At 44.3% G+C, this 15,876-nt stretch overlaps 1 protein-coding gene across 1 annotated transcript in view; it reads left to right on the forward strand.

Annotated features, from left to right (window-relative positions):
• Positions 1-15,876, forward strand: part of LOC147692517 (protein ABHD14A-like) — a 107,781-nt gene that overhangs the window by 18,282 nt on the left and 73,623 nt on the right. Inside the window, exon 2 of the mRNA XM_086938730.1 lies at positions 12,044-12,350. Coding sequence (XP_086794856.1) covers positions 12,044-12,350 — 307 coding nt within the window. The remainder of the gene's footprint in view (positions 1-12,043; positions 12,351-15,876) is intronic.

Raw genomic sequence — 15,876 nt, forward strand, 5'->3', positions numbered from 1 at the left:
GATCAGAAAATAAAGGGAGTAGCATCCCTGACCCCTTTCCTGCTCTGGAACCACCTCTATGGCACCTTTTTGTAGTAATGCAAGAACCTCCTGCAGAAGAAGCATATGGTCCTCTGAACAAAAACCTTGGCAAGGAGGGTAAGATCCCGAAAGGGAATGGCGTACCCATTCTCCACAAGGTTTAAAACACAAAGGTCTGTCATAACCGATTTCCAACCTTGTAGAAAGTGAGACAGCCTGTCCCCTACAGGACCCACATCACCCAGGATGGTGGATCTAGGGCTGCTTTCCTGCGGTACCAGAGGGAGCAGAGGAGGAGGATAGATTGTGGGCAGAACTACGTTGGCGACCTCCGGCTCTTCCTCTATAAGATTTATAGAGTGGATTTTGCTGGTGCTGCTGACATTGATGGAAGTTGCGAAAGGAAGACCTTCCAAAGCCTCGATATTTCTTGTAGCCAAAACCTCTTGACTGGGTCTGCAATCCCAAGGATTTCGCCGTGACTCTGCTATCCTTAAACCTTTGTAAGGCCGAAAAATGCTTTTTCCTCAAAGAGCTTCGATCCGTCAAAGGGCAAATCAACAAGAGTGGCCTGGACTTAAGGGGAAAAACCGGAAGAACGAAGCCAAGACTGCCTTCTTGTAGCTATGAAGGAGCCCATAACTCTGGCTACTGAATCAGCTGTATCCAGACCTGATTGAATAACCTGTCTTGACTGTGCGTCTGACAGAACCTCCATAAAGTTTCCCCTCTCCTCATCCGGTAACTTTGGGGCCAATTATTTTGCAGAGTCCATCAAAGCATGTAAGCAACGACCCAACAGACAAGTGGCATTGTTCGATTTCAGTGCCATGCTAGAAGAAGAGAAAACATTTTTTAGCTGACTGTTCCATCTTCTTTGAGTCTCTGTCAGCTGGGGCCTGTGGAAAATCATCTGAAGATTGCTTGGAGCAGGATGCCCGCACCAGCAAACTCTCTGGAGATGAATGAGAAGAGAGAAAATCTGGATCCCATGGTGCAGTCCTATACCTTCTAGCCACCGCCTTAGAAACGGCAGGCTAAGAGTGGTTTACGCCAAACCTTGAGGATAAGATCCAACAAAGCTTCATTAATGGGTAACAGAGGCTCAACTGTGGAGGAAGGTGAATGCAAAACCTCTGTCAACAAATTTGGTTTATATTCAGCAGTAAGTAACTGCAAATCCAAGAGCTCCGCAGCTTTCCTTATCAAATGGAAGGGAGCTACCTCTTGAGGTGTTGAAGCCCTTGCAGAAGAGAGGTCCCACTCTGGAGAGTTATGTAAACCACTCGCCTTCTGAATTCCCTCTAATTCATCCAGAGACTCTTCCAACTCGTCGTCCTCTACTTCCTCTCTATGATAATGCTTCTCCTCTAAAAGCTTCTGAGCCTCTCTCCGTGAACGAATCCGCGGATGCGGAGTCAGTGACATTGTACGCGGCGCCGATTGCTCTGGAGCTGGCGACGAAGGAGGCACGAGATCCACACGAGGCCGAGAGGAGGGCTCACCAGACTGTGCAGAGGATTCCAACAACGGCGTTGAGACTCTTAGCGCCGGAAATTGACATGACTGCACCATCGGCACGAAGGGCGTAAAGGGTGCCTGGGCATAGTGCTGGGGCACGCCCAAGTTGAGTGCCAGCGGACCCATGGGACCAGAAGGTGCTCCGGATGGGAAAGTCGCCCATGTAAAAACACCGTACATAGCATTTAAAAAAAGCGACTGAGCCGGGAATTGTTGCTATGGATTCGAGCCAGTTTATATACGGGGGGTGTCCGGCGTCGGAACACTCGGATCCACTGCAGAATCCACCAGTTCAATCTCAGGCACAGGAGAAGATGAAACATCCTGAACCGACTCGGCGTCTGAAGCCTGTGAATCCCTCGGCGCCGGAGACTGCACCGGAGTGCCTCTAGGCGAAGGAGACTTCTCCGGAGTCGCACGAGGAGAAGGAGAGGGTGAAGGAGATACAAAGTCCTTATGGCGACGTTGAAGGGCAGGCAAAGGCTACCTCAAAATCTTACCCTTCATTGAGCGGCGCCAAGATCCATTTCTTCTTTTTTTTTTTTTCTTGTGCTTTCTCGATTTCGATGTATGCGAAATCGACAACTTCGACTTATCACTCTTATGCCCTCTGCCTTCTTTCTTCGCCATGGCCAGAAACAACTCGGCTTCCCATTCTAAGTGCTTTAGGATTCATTTCCTACAACAGAAGCAGTCCTCCACGTCGTGATCCGACAACAAGCACCATAAAAAATCTTCATGGGGGTCAGTGATGGACATGTGACCCCCCACATTCCCTACAGGGCTTAAACCCAGACTTCCTCGAAGACAACATCTCTTCTCGCAACAGTTAAAACAAAAGGAACAACAAAGTAACTCCACGAAATATGGAGAGTGCTAGAAAACCGGTACGTGTTGACGGCGTGGAAAAAAGGGAACTGATGTCAACACACAGGCTCTCTTATGGCTCCAGTGATGTCATGCGGAGTCTCGAGCAGTCCTCGTCGGTGTGGAGAGCTAGGAAAAAATTCCACGGAATGCTGGTGCAGGGTATATTCATAAGGTGAGGAATCCACAGGCAGATGTATCCAACAGATTGGTTTCTACTTCCTTGAAAATTCTCACCTGGAATGTTCGGGGGTTAGCAGCATTCGAGAAACGCAGGCTGGTATTTGCTTACCTAAAACGACGTAAAGTGTCAATAACATGCTTGCAGAAACACGTGTGGGGGGGACTCGATTCCATGTATTAGACGTAGGTGGAGTGGACAGCTGTATGCTACTTCTTATTCAGGATTTGCTAGAGATGCTCTAATATGGATGGCACCCGGTGTCCCCTTCAAACATTTGCATCACCTGATGAACCCAGAGGGGATCCTGTCTGGGACCTTGGAGGAGAGGAATATGAGTATTATAAATGTTTATGCTCCCAATGTCGACTGTCCACATTCTTTCCCTACCGTAATGATGGCAGCGACGCCGTACTTGGGGTCTGTCCATCAACTGTGTTTTTTGCAATTTTCACCCCGAGTGGGCTGGGTATGCTCAGACGTGAGTCCCAGGCTCTCCACATCACTGGAGTCAAGCTATCCAGGCTGAAGAAGGCTGATAGCTAGAAACCGGTCCTTGGATGCTTGATTCCGGTCTAGGAAAGACATGGCTTGGTAGTTCGGGCTGGACTGTTCCCATGAGGCACAGGGTCAAGGCTGATTTGCATATAGCCATTGTCTGACCTAGGGCGGTGTGGAGTGCAAAAAACGATGGATTTAGGCCCAGATCTTTGTACTGGGGTGAATGTAAGACATTGTTCTGCATTCTGCCAATCAACTGTGTTTTTTGCAATTTTCAACCCGAGTGGGCTGGGTATGCTCAGACGTGAGTCCCAGGCTCTCCACATCACTGGAGTCAAGCTATCCAGGCTGAAGAAGGCTGATAGCCAGAAACCGGTCCTTGGATGCTTGATTCCGGTCTAGGAAAGACATGGCTTGGTAGTTCGGGCTGGACTGTTCCCATGAGGCGCAGGGTCAAGGCTGATTTGCATATAGCCATTGTCTGACCTATGGGGGTGTGGAGTGCAAAAAAACGATGGATTTAGGCCCAGATCTTTGTACTGGGGTGAATGTAAGACATTGTTCTGCATTCTGTCCATCAACTGTGTTTTTTGCCGTACTTGGGGGAGGCACTGTTAATGATGGGAGATGTTAATTGTGTACTAGATGGGAATCTGTATCGTGAGCCTCCCTGACTACACACCAAACCATGCATGACTGAGACACAGACTGATATTATGCAGGGCATGCAACTCATGGATGTCTGGAGGGTGCGTAACCCTGGACAGAGAACATTCTCATGCCACACGCCAGCAACTAATATGTTTAGCCGTCTAGACTATTGTTTCATCTCACATGAGCTGACCCTGGAAGTAAAGGGGATAACATACCAAGCAAGATATATCTTAGACCATTTGCTGGTCTGCTTAGCTTTGAGGGCCACAGACCTAAACTGGCAATCCCTATGTGGCTCAGGGCGGAGGCACTGTGGGAGCCCCCCTTTGCGGCGGCGGTGTCAACTGCTCCTGCTAAATACTTTGAGCAAAACTGGAGTTCGGCCTCTAGTAGAGCATATGAGTGGGACGCCATAAAGGTGGTTCTTAGAGGGATCTGTATACACATGACATATTGGATAAGGCAGCAACTGGAAAAAGATCTAGATACCCAGGAGAGAAGGCTGGTCAAACTCGAGGGCGGAGTTGCATGTTTCCCTATAAAAAGGGGGGGAATGGTGTGATGCTCACGCTGAACTGCTGGAGGCATGGAATCACCTAGGAAAATATGACTACACTGTTTATAGGCAATACCTCCATCGTAAGAGGGACCAATCTGGGGCCATGTTAGCCAGGTTACTAAAAAGGGAATCAACCACTGTACCGATCTTGCAGCTTCAGGACAGCGACGGCAAACTGGACCAAACACAAGGAGCGATTATCGGTATACTTGCCAAACACCTGGCCATTGTCTATAGCAAGCATACTGTACCTCTGCAAGAGGCCATAAACGAGTTCTCGTCCTCAGTGGAGCTGCCCCATCTGGACCAGGAGGCTGAGGAGATATTGTGGGCCCTGTCACAAAAGAAGAGATAATGGGTGCTATTAAACGTTTGATAGCTGGAAAATCCCCGTGAAACAATGACTTCCCAGTGGAGTTTTACCAACGCTTTGCACCCATACTGGTTGACCAGCTGCTAGAGGTTTATTATGAAGCAGTACAGGCCAAAAGTTTACTGGCTTCCATGCAAGAATTATTGGGTAATAATGATCCCAAAACAAGATGGGGATCCCCAGTTTCCGAACTTATATAGGCCCATATCGCTGTTAAACGTAGACGCAATATTACTAAGTGGTATCCTGGCGAGTAGACTTATCCCTCATATGGCACATCTGATCCACCCGGATCAGGCTGGTTTCATACCACAACGTTGCACCACTTTCAATCTAAGGCGGCTGGCACATGTTTGGCACGACCCAGGCCTAGCGGAGGAGAACCATGCCTTTGCTCTCTTAGACTTAGAGCAAGCGTTCGATTCTGTGGCCTGGCCTTATGCATGGCCAGTATTACAAAAAAATTGGAGTGGGACCGATCTTTCTCAAATGGACACAACTATTATACACATCTCCTCGGGCCAGGGTCAGAGTAGGGGACAGAATATCAAAGGCTTTCCCGCTGGAATGGGGTACCAGACAGGGATGCCCCCTATCACCCCATATATTCACAATGACTATGGAGCCACTCACGGTGGCACTCAGGGATCGCCTAAGTGCATGGAGGATTAAGGTGGGCAACACCAATCATGTGGTCTCCCTATACTCAGATGATACATTAGTGTATAGCTGGCAATCAGCTAGATCGGTTCCCATCCTTGTAGAGGTCCTGAGGGACTTCGGCATCGTGTCGGGTCTCCGAACTAACCAGGAGAAGTCCAAAATTATTGCCAATCCGGAGATTAGCTACTCAACCAATCGACCTCCTTATACAGAGTCCACTCGTGCAAGATACAATGAAAGAATAAAACAAATATAACAAAAATGCCCTGAAATGGGAGTACTACAGTAAAGGGAAAAGGGAAAACTAAAAGTCAGTCCTGACTGTGAAGCTCACTTATTTTCATGCTGATGAGAACATGTGATCAGGAAATTTACCATCACTCACAAAGCATCAGAGCCGTGGGCTGATTGTCTCATGCTGAATGGTGTTGCAGACGGAACCAAAATGAGAATGATACTTTAACCGACCCGTGGCTGACAAAGCCCCTCTTTGTATAAATGTATTATAAATTTATATTACAAGAACCTGGTAGATGGGTACATCCATCAGGTCAGATCAAATTGGCACTGAGCAAACAAAAAGGGTACAGTTTCTCAAGGCACTCTGAGAGAATTGCAAATTTGGAATCTTAATACTGAAAGTGAAGGAATGTTTTAAAAGGGCTTGGGAAAGGCAGAGCTATTGAACAATCCTCTTTTCGGGAATTTCATTCATTGGATTTCATTGAGTGTGTCTCGTTGAGCTGCAGAAGGGCAGAGTGTATGTAGACTAAAGAGGTACTTGGGTTAACTATTGCGTAGCGAAAGCTGGAAAGGCAGTGCGTCCAAATGGAATAATGCACCTTACACTAATACTGTGAGTTTGGAGAGTAGTCAAGACGTTAAGCAATGTTTAATGCATTACTAGAGACAAGTGAGCGGATATAGTTCATTTCTAATTGCACTTGAGAAGTGAAGAGAAGACAGAACGCCCGGAGAAGGTACGTTTAAATTAAGAGGTTTATTTGGCCATAACCTCCGCCACAGAGTGTCTCATAGCGGCTGCCAATCTCAGAAAGGTTGCCCCTCATTGCAGCTCCTGTCATCGTTCCAATGCTAGAGATTGAATCAGAATGACGACAGGCAAGTCCCCAACAAGGTTCTGCTTCCTCTTTTCTGTTTAGATTAGTACTGCTCTTCTGGATATGTCTACTTGAAGGCTCTTTGTGCCAGAACCACGAATAACCGTATCAAGTCTTGGCATCCGATTCCCAGCTACTCGCCAGTTATTCATTATCAATCAATAGTTCAAGTCCTGCTCATAAGTCTCCAGAGTTATATATAGAGTACATCCTATGGTATCCAATACACCTTTCTTTCGACCAAGTATGCTGAGCCGCACCATTAAATTACCACATCATGGAATTGGCATCATCTCTGGCTAGCACGCATGACTATCTAAACTTCTCAGACAGGACACCAACAACCACACTTCTTCCACGCTTACGTGAAGGCTTTGTGCACTCCTTTCGATGCCAGCATGCTGAGTTGCAGTGTTATGCTTGTTGCCAACAGAACTGTATCACATCTCTGGCTCCATGCATGAAACTTATCTATTCCAGCATAGGGCAATCTACAGTGATACACCTGTCCAGCCATGTACACAGTCTTACCAACAAGAGCAGGGCAAGGAAGAGAAATCCAGAAAGGTATCCTCGCCAAAATATAACCACACTTGAGAAACTGTGAATAGTTAGAAACCAGAGACATTTATGTCTTTAATAGGAGTTAAATCGAAACAATCCTTTTACGTTTATAAGACTACACCCCAGAGAGGAAATAAAAGATTTTAAAAAGTAATAGTGCACTTATTGCTGTAAATAAGCTGAGGAACGGAGAAGCAAGGACGTACAAGCACAGTGCAAAGGAGCGCATTTCACGTTTGGAGCAATGGTTCCATGAGAAAGACAAACGGTTGGATGGTCTACATGATCCTATTGCTGTATTGAAAATGGCATCAATTATGGCACCTTAATGGGATTTGAGCACTGTTATGGGTCAGTCCAACCCTTTTTGGCCAATTTGATAACTTGCACCATTTTTATCGCAATTTAGAACGGTAGTGTCACCTGTTCAAGGTTTATTAGCATGCTGTCAAAGGGGTTCATCTTTATGGTTCTACATAGGGTGCAGTGCAATAAATGTATCAAGATAATTTAAATTTAACATGTCAGGAGATGCGTGCACAGCCTCTGACATTACCCACTTGTTCTCTTAGGTTTCTTTGCAGTACCACAGGACAAGGTAAAAGTGTTGCACAGCTTTAAGTGGCAGGTGCACTTGCAAGTGAAGAATAGCAAGTGCTAGATAAGAAAAACAGTTTTGTATTTTTCAGCATTTGACATTTATGCATCTAAAATTGCCTTAACTATCTGGTAAAACGAAATCTATTTAATTTTTAGGGGGTGTAAAAAGGTATAATTTTAAAATCACATAGAGGTACTCAGTTGTATCAACCGAGAAGTAAAAACACAATGAAATCTAAATATATCAGGCACTTCAGCAAACATGCTACTCTTGACTATCCCGATTTCAGTTCTCAGCCTTACCGCTGTTTTTAGATAGGTACTTCCGACACAATGCACAAACATTTTTTGGGATACCATTAAATACTAAATGGCTGGTTTATTGGTTCTAAAGAACATCTTTTTCAGCCCTGCCCTGATGAATTTCAATTTGGAAACTTTATAATAAAGTTCACTAATGCCATTAGCATTTTGGCAAAACAAGGAAAAAAAATGTTGCTTCATTGAAGACCAAGCGTAAAGGAAAACCAGCATTTGCAATGCAATGGGCCTCGCATTTACGCGAGTTTAAGCTATTGGCATTGTAAATGACAATGCCTATTATATTTGTTTTTTAAAACATAAATAAAAGGCATTGTCATTTACAATGCCAATAGCTTAAACTCACGTAAATGCAAGACCTATTGCATTGCAAATGCTTGCTTAAGTTTAAAACTGAGTGCAGCGCCGCTTCAAGGACACAGCTCGCTCGGTTTCTTTTTTTTTTTTTTTTTTTTGTCTTTTTCTTTTTAACTTTAACACTGAGAGCGGTGTCCTTGAAGTGGGAGCTGCGCTCCAGGTTAAAGTAAAATAAATAAATAAACCGAGTGCGGTGTCCTTGAAGCATCGCCGCACTCATTTTCAAAGTAAGAAAACAAAAACAGAGCGCGATGTCCCTGAAGCGGGCAAAGCGTTCACTATGAAAGTAAAAAAATAAGAAATAATAAGAGCCCGGTATCCCTAAAGCGGGCACCGCGCTTAGGATACAAATACAAAAATACAAAAGAAAAGCCAATCTTCATTGTCCCCATAAGTGCCCATAAACAAAATAGTGCTGACCCCCTAGATAAAGCCGACTGTGTAACGTGCCAATTAAGAGGTCCAGTCGTTATGGGCGGTAACAAATGGCGACAAGGAGGGGACTAACAAGCCGCTTAATGAATCGGAAGCCAGCATTTACCAAGGACAATTACACCAGCCAATAAAAAATATGGGAGGAGAGTGGGCGAGGCTTCCACAGCATACTCTACTACAGCATACCTCGTAGAGCGAGCAGCGCATGCGCTCTGCCGCTAGGCTCAACCGAAAAACTGCTTGTGGTGCACGATGCCAAACCTAAATTGTGTGTAAATTCCATACAAATTGATTCCTGACACATGAAAGTTGGCCCATTGAGCATTTCAATGGTATATATGACCGAACCATGACCTTCCCAACCTCTGGGGATACATGCATTCTGGCTGAGCATGCTAAAAAGCATTGTAGATTCATATTTTGTCTTTGGTGACCAAGAAATATGGGTCTGTCAACATCTATATCTTCCTTAATTCACTGCAGTTATCCCTAACCTATCTAATCCTTGTAATATCACAAGCATAATATGCAGGATATCACCCAGAATTGCTTTTGTGAAATAAATAGAGAGAGTGAGCCATTGATGCGAGAAGGTAATTCTTATCCTCTACAATGGTACTGAAACTTACCATTGGATGGAAAACGTAATAACTGAATCAGGGTTGTGGAATTCCTATAGCCCAACGCCCAGGACATATTGTGTGGGGTCTAGGGCAACAGGTTCTCATGTGTATTTTGTCCTTGGGGCAAATAGGCCCAAACCCGTACAGGACAAGCCCCTTGGCTGTCATTACACTGTACCACATTACAGCACAAACCCTTGGCTGTCATTACACAGTACCACATTATTGATCAGGGAAAGGCACAGTCTGCAGTTAAGGTAATATTTTGGTCCATATTTTAATGTTGTTCAGCTTGTATTTGTGGTTCATTAATTGAAAGCCATTATTATTATGGTGAGCGCTCTTACATAAATGTTATAAGCTTTGACTGCACTACTGACCGTGGTTCCAGTAGAAAAATGTGTACATATGTTTTCAAATTTTAGCAATATGAGGCTATGTATAATGCTCCCAGAATGCTCTCTGATTTGATGCAAATATTTGTTAAAAAAAATAAAATGTTCATAAAAAAATGAATGCAAAAGAAAAAATTGATGGACGGAGGCCTGGACAATGGAAACATTCACCCCCCAGTCACAAGGATCTAGATTTAATCCATCATTCTTTTGCTTACCACACCACCCCAGTTTGGACCCAGCCATATGCAAATCTGTCTTGACCCTTTTCCTTATGGGAACATTCCAGCCCAAACTGCCAAGCCAGGTCCTCCCTCAACTGGAAACAAGCATCCTGGGACCGGTTTCCGGGAATCACCATTCATCAGCCATGCTAGCTTGTATCCAGTGGTGTAGTGAGCACAGGACCCACGTCTGGGAATACCCTTCCCACTTAGGGTGACATATGCAAAAGAAACAATTGATGGACGGAATGCTGGACAATGCAAACATTCACCCCCAGTCACAAGAATCTGGGTTTAATCCATCATTCTTTTGCTCACGACACCAGCCCAGTTTGGACCCAACCATATGCAAATCAGTCTTGACCCTTTTCCTTATGGGAACAGTCCAGCCCAACCCTTTTCCTTATGGGAACAGTCCAGCCCAAACGGCCAAGCCAGATCCTCCCTGGACCGGGAACAAGCATCATTGGACCGGTTTCAGGGCATCACTCTTCATCAGCCAGGCTAGCTTGAATACAGTGGTGTCGTGGGCAAGGGATCCATGTATGGGCATACTGTTCCCACTTATGGTGACCTATGTAAATAAAACAATTGTTAGACAAAATATGCAAAAGAAACAATTGATAGATGGAATGCTGGTCAATGCAAACATTCATCCCCAGTCACAAGGATCTGGGTTTAATCCATCATTCTTTTGCATAAAAAAACGGACACGTCTGGCGTTGACGTGTCCATTTGTGTTTAATAAAATTCTGTCTCTCTCTGTCTAGCTGCTAGTTTCTCTGACTGACAGCATTCTGTTCTTTCACAAGGAGCATATCGACACAGTCGTTTTGTTCAGTGCCAGGAACTACTGTGGCAATGTCTGCTTTTTTAAACCAAAAACTATTTTTGGTTTTGCCAATGTTTGTTATAATGGTGAGGGTCTGGCAGCTCCCACGCCAATAAGGTTTTACAAAAACCACGCCAAAACAACTCCCACATTGACAAAACTAAAAAGGCTGACTACCCTTTTCAGACCTTCTGGCTTTTCAATGCTTGTTTATTTTTGTCTTCAGTAATCTTATTGAAACTGGTTACACTGATTTTCCATTATGAATATTTTTGGGAAATACTAGCATGCACCAACACAGGTTACTAAATAATGCTTCAAAGAAATGGTACCTGAAATTTGCCAATAGTTTAGCAAAAAGTTGTTGCATTTTATTGTGAACATTTTATTTTGAAAGCAAAGAATCATCAATCTTGACTTCAAGCTTCTGCAAATATTTGCATCTAATCAGAGAGCACTCTGGGAGCATTACACATAGCCTCATATTGCTAAACAGGAGTGCAGTCTGAGCTTACAACATTTACTCTCACCCTAATAATAAAGTCTTTGCATTAATGAACCATCAATGCAAGTTTGCACAGCTTTAACACATGGGCACAAATATTAACATAACTGCTGGCAATGCCTTTCCCTGATCCATATTGTGGTACTGCAAACTGGCAGCCAAAGGGTTTCTGCTGTAGAGGGTTGGGCTTCTTGTCCCAAGGACAAAATACACATGAAAACTTGTTGCCCTTGACCCCGAACAATATGTCCTGGGCCTCGGACTATAGGAATTTCCCATCCCTGTTGCTTAGAGGTAAACCGTATTTGTTTCAAAATGTTCTGTGAAATTTTCTGTGTAGGAACCGGTTTAGCATGTACTCCCAAGGAGCATTGCTACTGAATCTTTCTTGTTAGATTGTAGACTGCTTGTTTGAGGACTCTTATTACAGTGTGAAATTTGGAAACGCAGGAAGAGAAAGGCTAGAGTTGGTTTAGAAGTGAACAATGGTGATTTCTGTTGCTATGGCTAGGACTACTAAAGTGGGGGTCTCAAAAATGTACACTGCTTTGCGTAAACATCTATTTTATAGTTATTGAATAAGCCTAGTCCAAATATAGTAGCTTTGGAGTTCATGCATTGTGTTGCACCACCAGTGGGTCCAAGTAATGGTGGATGTGAAGTGTGGGCCCTCTCTCTGCTTGAAAGTCTTAATGCACAAGTTCTTATTGTTTTGCTTTCTTGCAGACCGAATGAGCCTTGCGATGATCCGCAGCAGGTTGGCCTTCCTTGGATTGGGATTGCTGGTCTCCTTCCTGCTGTACCTTCTGCTCCCTGCCATTCAGCAGGAGTCCTCTTCAATCTCCGGTGAACTGAGTCCCCCGAAGGACAGCATGGATGCACGTGTGGAGGCCCGTGCAGCTCCTCCGCCTCCTCCTCCTCCTCCTCCTCGGAGTAATGTCAGCCTGCTGACTGGGAAGACCGCTGGTGACTCTCCTACCTTCTACATAGAGGCGGTCCCGGTAAATGATGCAGTGGGGAAGAAGGCAAACAGGTGAGTGTGCTCTGCCATTTGCCGTCCAAGAGTCCCATGTAGCCACACAAGATAATAAGCAAGGTGTTTGGTGACGAAGGAGGGTTGAGCAAAAGTTAGTTCTTGTACAACTTCTTCCCTCTGCAGTCTGGTGGCTGGTTTCTCTCCATTCAAAAATTAGGAGCACAATCACAGCATTGGTGTGTGTGTATAAAGGTAGTGCATGTACATCCATGCACAGGAGAAGACCTTGTCAGGCATGGGAAGGATAGTCAGACACAGCAAGCATTGCACAATGAAAAAAGCAACGGAAAGCTCTTGAAAATAGAGAGGGATTAAGAGTGGGTATATTTAGAAAAATATATGGGAATTAGAGACTGCAAAAGAAAGGAGAAAGCAGAAAGGAAAAGTAATATACAAAGGAAAAACACAGCACAAGAACGGTTGAGTTTGGACATGGAAGAATGGCAAAGTAACAAGGGGGTAAAGACTGAAAGAAAGGGGAAGAGACCAGATCTGGAAAACATTGAACAGGAGTGAAAAAATAGAAAAAAAGCATTATTAGAAATGGGAATTAATGGAGAAGAGCAAGTGTGAGACGTTGGCTTGGTATATGCTGTCCACTAATTAAAGTGCACCTCTAGCGTAACAATTTGTTTTTGTTTAATAATTCCTTTGAATTCAACCTCTATTTGGCCCCTTTTCAAACTCCTCCATAATAAGCCTCAAAACAAATATATACTTGCTTTTTCAACCGATTCAGTGTTAATCGTTCCAACAGGAAGTGGATCAAAATGAACCCTGTTTTTGGACAATTTGCCGGCGGCCATCTTTGAAATTTCAAGGTTTAGTGTTTCCAGCCTCACCTGTTTCCTATCAAACATGCCTCTTTGCAATTTAAATCACCGGGCTCTGGCAAACCTCAGTTAGGTTCCGACGAGCCACGAGAAGGTACTACCTTTGGTGATCGCGCTCCTTTCACCATTGTCTATTTGAAGGCGCCCTACACCGCTCGTGTGAGCTCATGGAGCGATAACAATTAAATTCTAAAGTATGTATTACTATGGCACGTCCTTTTGAGTGCATGAATACCATAAAAAAAAAAAAAAAAAAAAAACACCATGAGATCCCAGTTTAAAAAGGACGAGAGCACAGAATTTTGCTAAACCTCTCCCATTTTAACAAAGCCTATCAAGGGAGTATGAATGAGAGTGCTCAGTTGCTGTGAACATCAATCTGTAACCTTTTGGGGCACAATAGGAGTGTACAAATACTTTATGTATGAATGTATTGTAACACAGGATGTATCTTGCTAGGAGATACATATGTTTGAAAGAGTATTGAATAAATGTGATACTGGGCACTAGAAATCACAAGGAGTGTTCTTTTGGATTTATGAGTAGAGGATACTTACCAAATGGTACCATTACCTACAACAGGATTGCACAAGAAAAATATATCACAAAAAAAGTAAAACATTCCACGATGGTGATATGAATAGAAAAGATAAATGATGAAAGCCATGATTTATCCAAAATATTCTTCTTTTCAGGTTCTTAAGATATAAAAGTGGTAACATTTCCTACTCTCATAATAGGGAACAAAGGACAGTGTTTGTGACTATCAGGCATATGTACATTTATTCTATCACCCATTGAGTGTTACAGGGATCGTTTTTTTTGGTCCTGAGGAAGAAAGCCAAAGGGATGGCTTCTGAAACATGTCGACCTTGTAGGAGGTGCCTCATTATAGTAGACCACCTACACCTCCCCATTGTTACTATTGTCAGCCAGGGAAGACAATAACGTTTTTTGTTCCAATAGCCAGAGAATTTTTAACAATCTCACATTTTCTTTTCTTTTCACGATCCTACGCACTACGCATACTCACCAATCACTGAATAAAGTGCTCCTGCGTCTACGTAAGTCGTTGCACGCCCTGTCCCGTAGAGGGGCTGGAAAACCCCAATGATGAAGCATGACACTGAATCAGGTTTCAGTGTGTGAGGGGTATTTTACAATTTTTTTAAAACATTGCTCTTCCCACAAATTGAGAGAAGGAGCTCTGATCCTTTTGCACCATTTTTCACGTATGACTAAACACTTCAATTAAAAATAGCAGCACACACATAGGTGCATGTATAATCACATAATACATGGTAAAATCTCTATGTTAGATAACACTAATTAAAGTGGGCACCTTGCACCAGTACAAAAAACACTTATGGTGATTTAAGAGGTCAAAGATAACCTTAGAAAGCTATCCAAGTGGTAGCTGTGGAGAGCAGCCTTCAGGCTTAGTCTTGAAGGAATGTTAAGCAGCTTGCTTTACCAGAATGCAAACTTATAGTATTGAGTAAATGAAAGGAGAACCACACGGTAGTTTTAAAAATATGTATTTATTGATATAACTCTCTAATACAACACAGTATATGCTACACGCCACAATACTGTAGCATAGAAACAATAGTATATAGTACTAATACACAGTGGGCTGCAGGGGTAGATCATACCAAATACTAAATTAGTGGTATAAGAACCATAACTCGAGTCAAGACAGTGTCTAGAGGATGTAGAATCGCTGCGACCGAATGCGTGCTCCGTACAATTCTATGGGGAAGATGTGGTTGAAGTTTTAAAGTTTAAGGGCCCTTCCCAGTGTACTTTGAAGAAACCCCATGGAAGTTAGGAGGTTGGAGAACCACCCCACCCGTGGATATCGTAGTATCAGAGTTACCTATGCCTGGGAAGCAGGGTGCATAGGTCTGAAGTGGCCTCAGAAACCGCTGTTGATATCTGTAGTGGACTTCGAAGAAGAGCCACTGCTGGGAAGAAGAAAAGTGTCCTTTGGAATCTAAAGGTGGATTCTTGGTGAAGAGTACATGAAACCAAAGGGAACAGAGTCTGGGTCACTGAGGAGGTACCAGGGGCGCGGTAGACGAATATCCACCGATGTTGGGGGCTTCAGGTGCGTTGAGGTTTTTTTTTTGACTCTGCAGCCATAGGGACCATGAGACGTTGAGGACGACCAGGAGTTGGATGTGAGATGTCCCACGAAGTATGTCAAGTGCTGAGGGGTCGGTGTCCGGTGGGAGCACCAATAAGCCTGGGAAACGGCAACCGATGTAGACGGTCAAGAAAGGTTACGGTTCGGACCAGCAAGATCCAGGAGACTCACCAAACACATGGGAGTCAGGGCAAATCTGGAGCAACCAGGTGAGCTAAAGAAAAGTAGTATTGACTCTCGAGAGGACCCACAGGCCAGAAGCACAGGAGTCGTGAGGGGACCGCCAGCAATTTCACAAAGCAGCAGCCCACTAAGCGCTCGGTGCGAGGAGGCCAAAGTTCTTTGTAGGAAATGGTGCCAGAGGTTGGGGCTACTTGGAGCCCTGTGCACTTGTTCAGGAAACGCCAACAAGCATATGCACTTGCAAATGAACGCGGTGTACAGGGGTACGGGTATTGCAGCCACCGCGAGAGATTCTAGCCTCAAACTTGGTGAGAGGGCAACTCCGACCTCGAGGGAGGTAGAAAACCACTTCCTGTGT

Source organism: Lissotriton vulgaris, chromosome 9 (genome assembly GCF_964263255.1).
Source record: "Lissotriton vulgaris chromosome 9, aLisVul1.2, whole genome shotgun sequence".
In the NCBI taxonomy this organism is placed as follows: Eukaryota; Metazoa; Chordata; class Amphibia; order Caudata; family Salamandridae; genus Lissotriton; species Lissotriton vulgaris.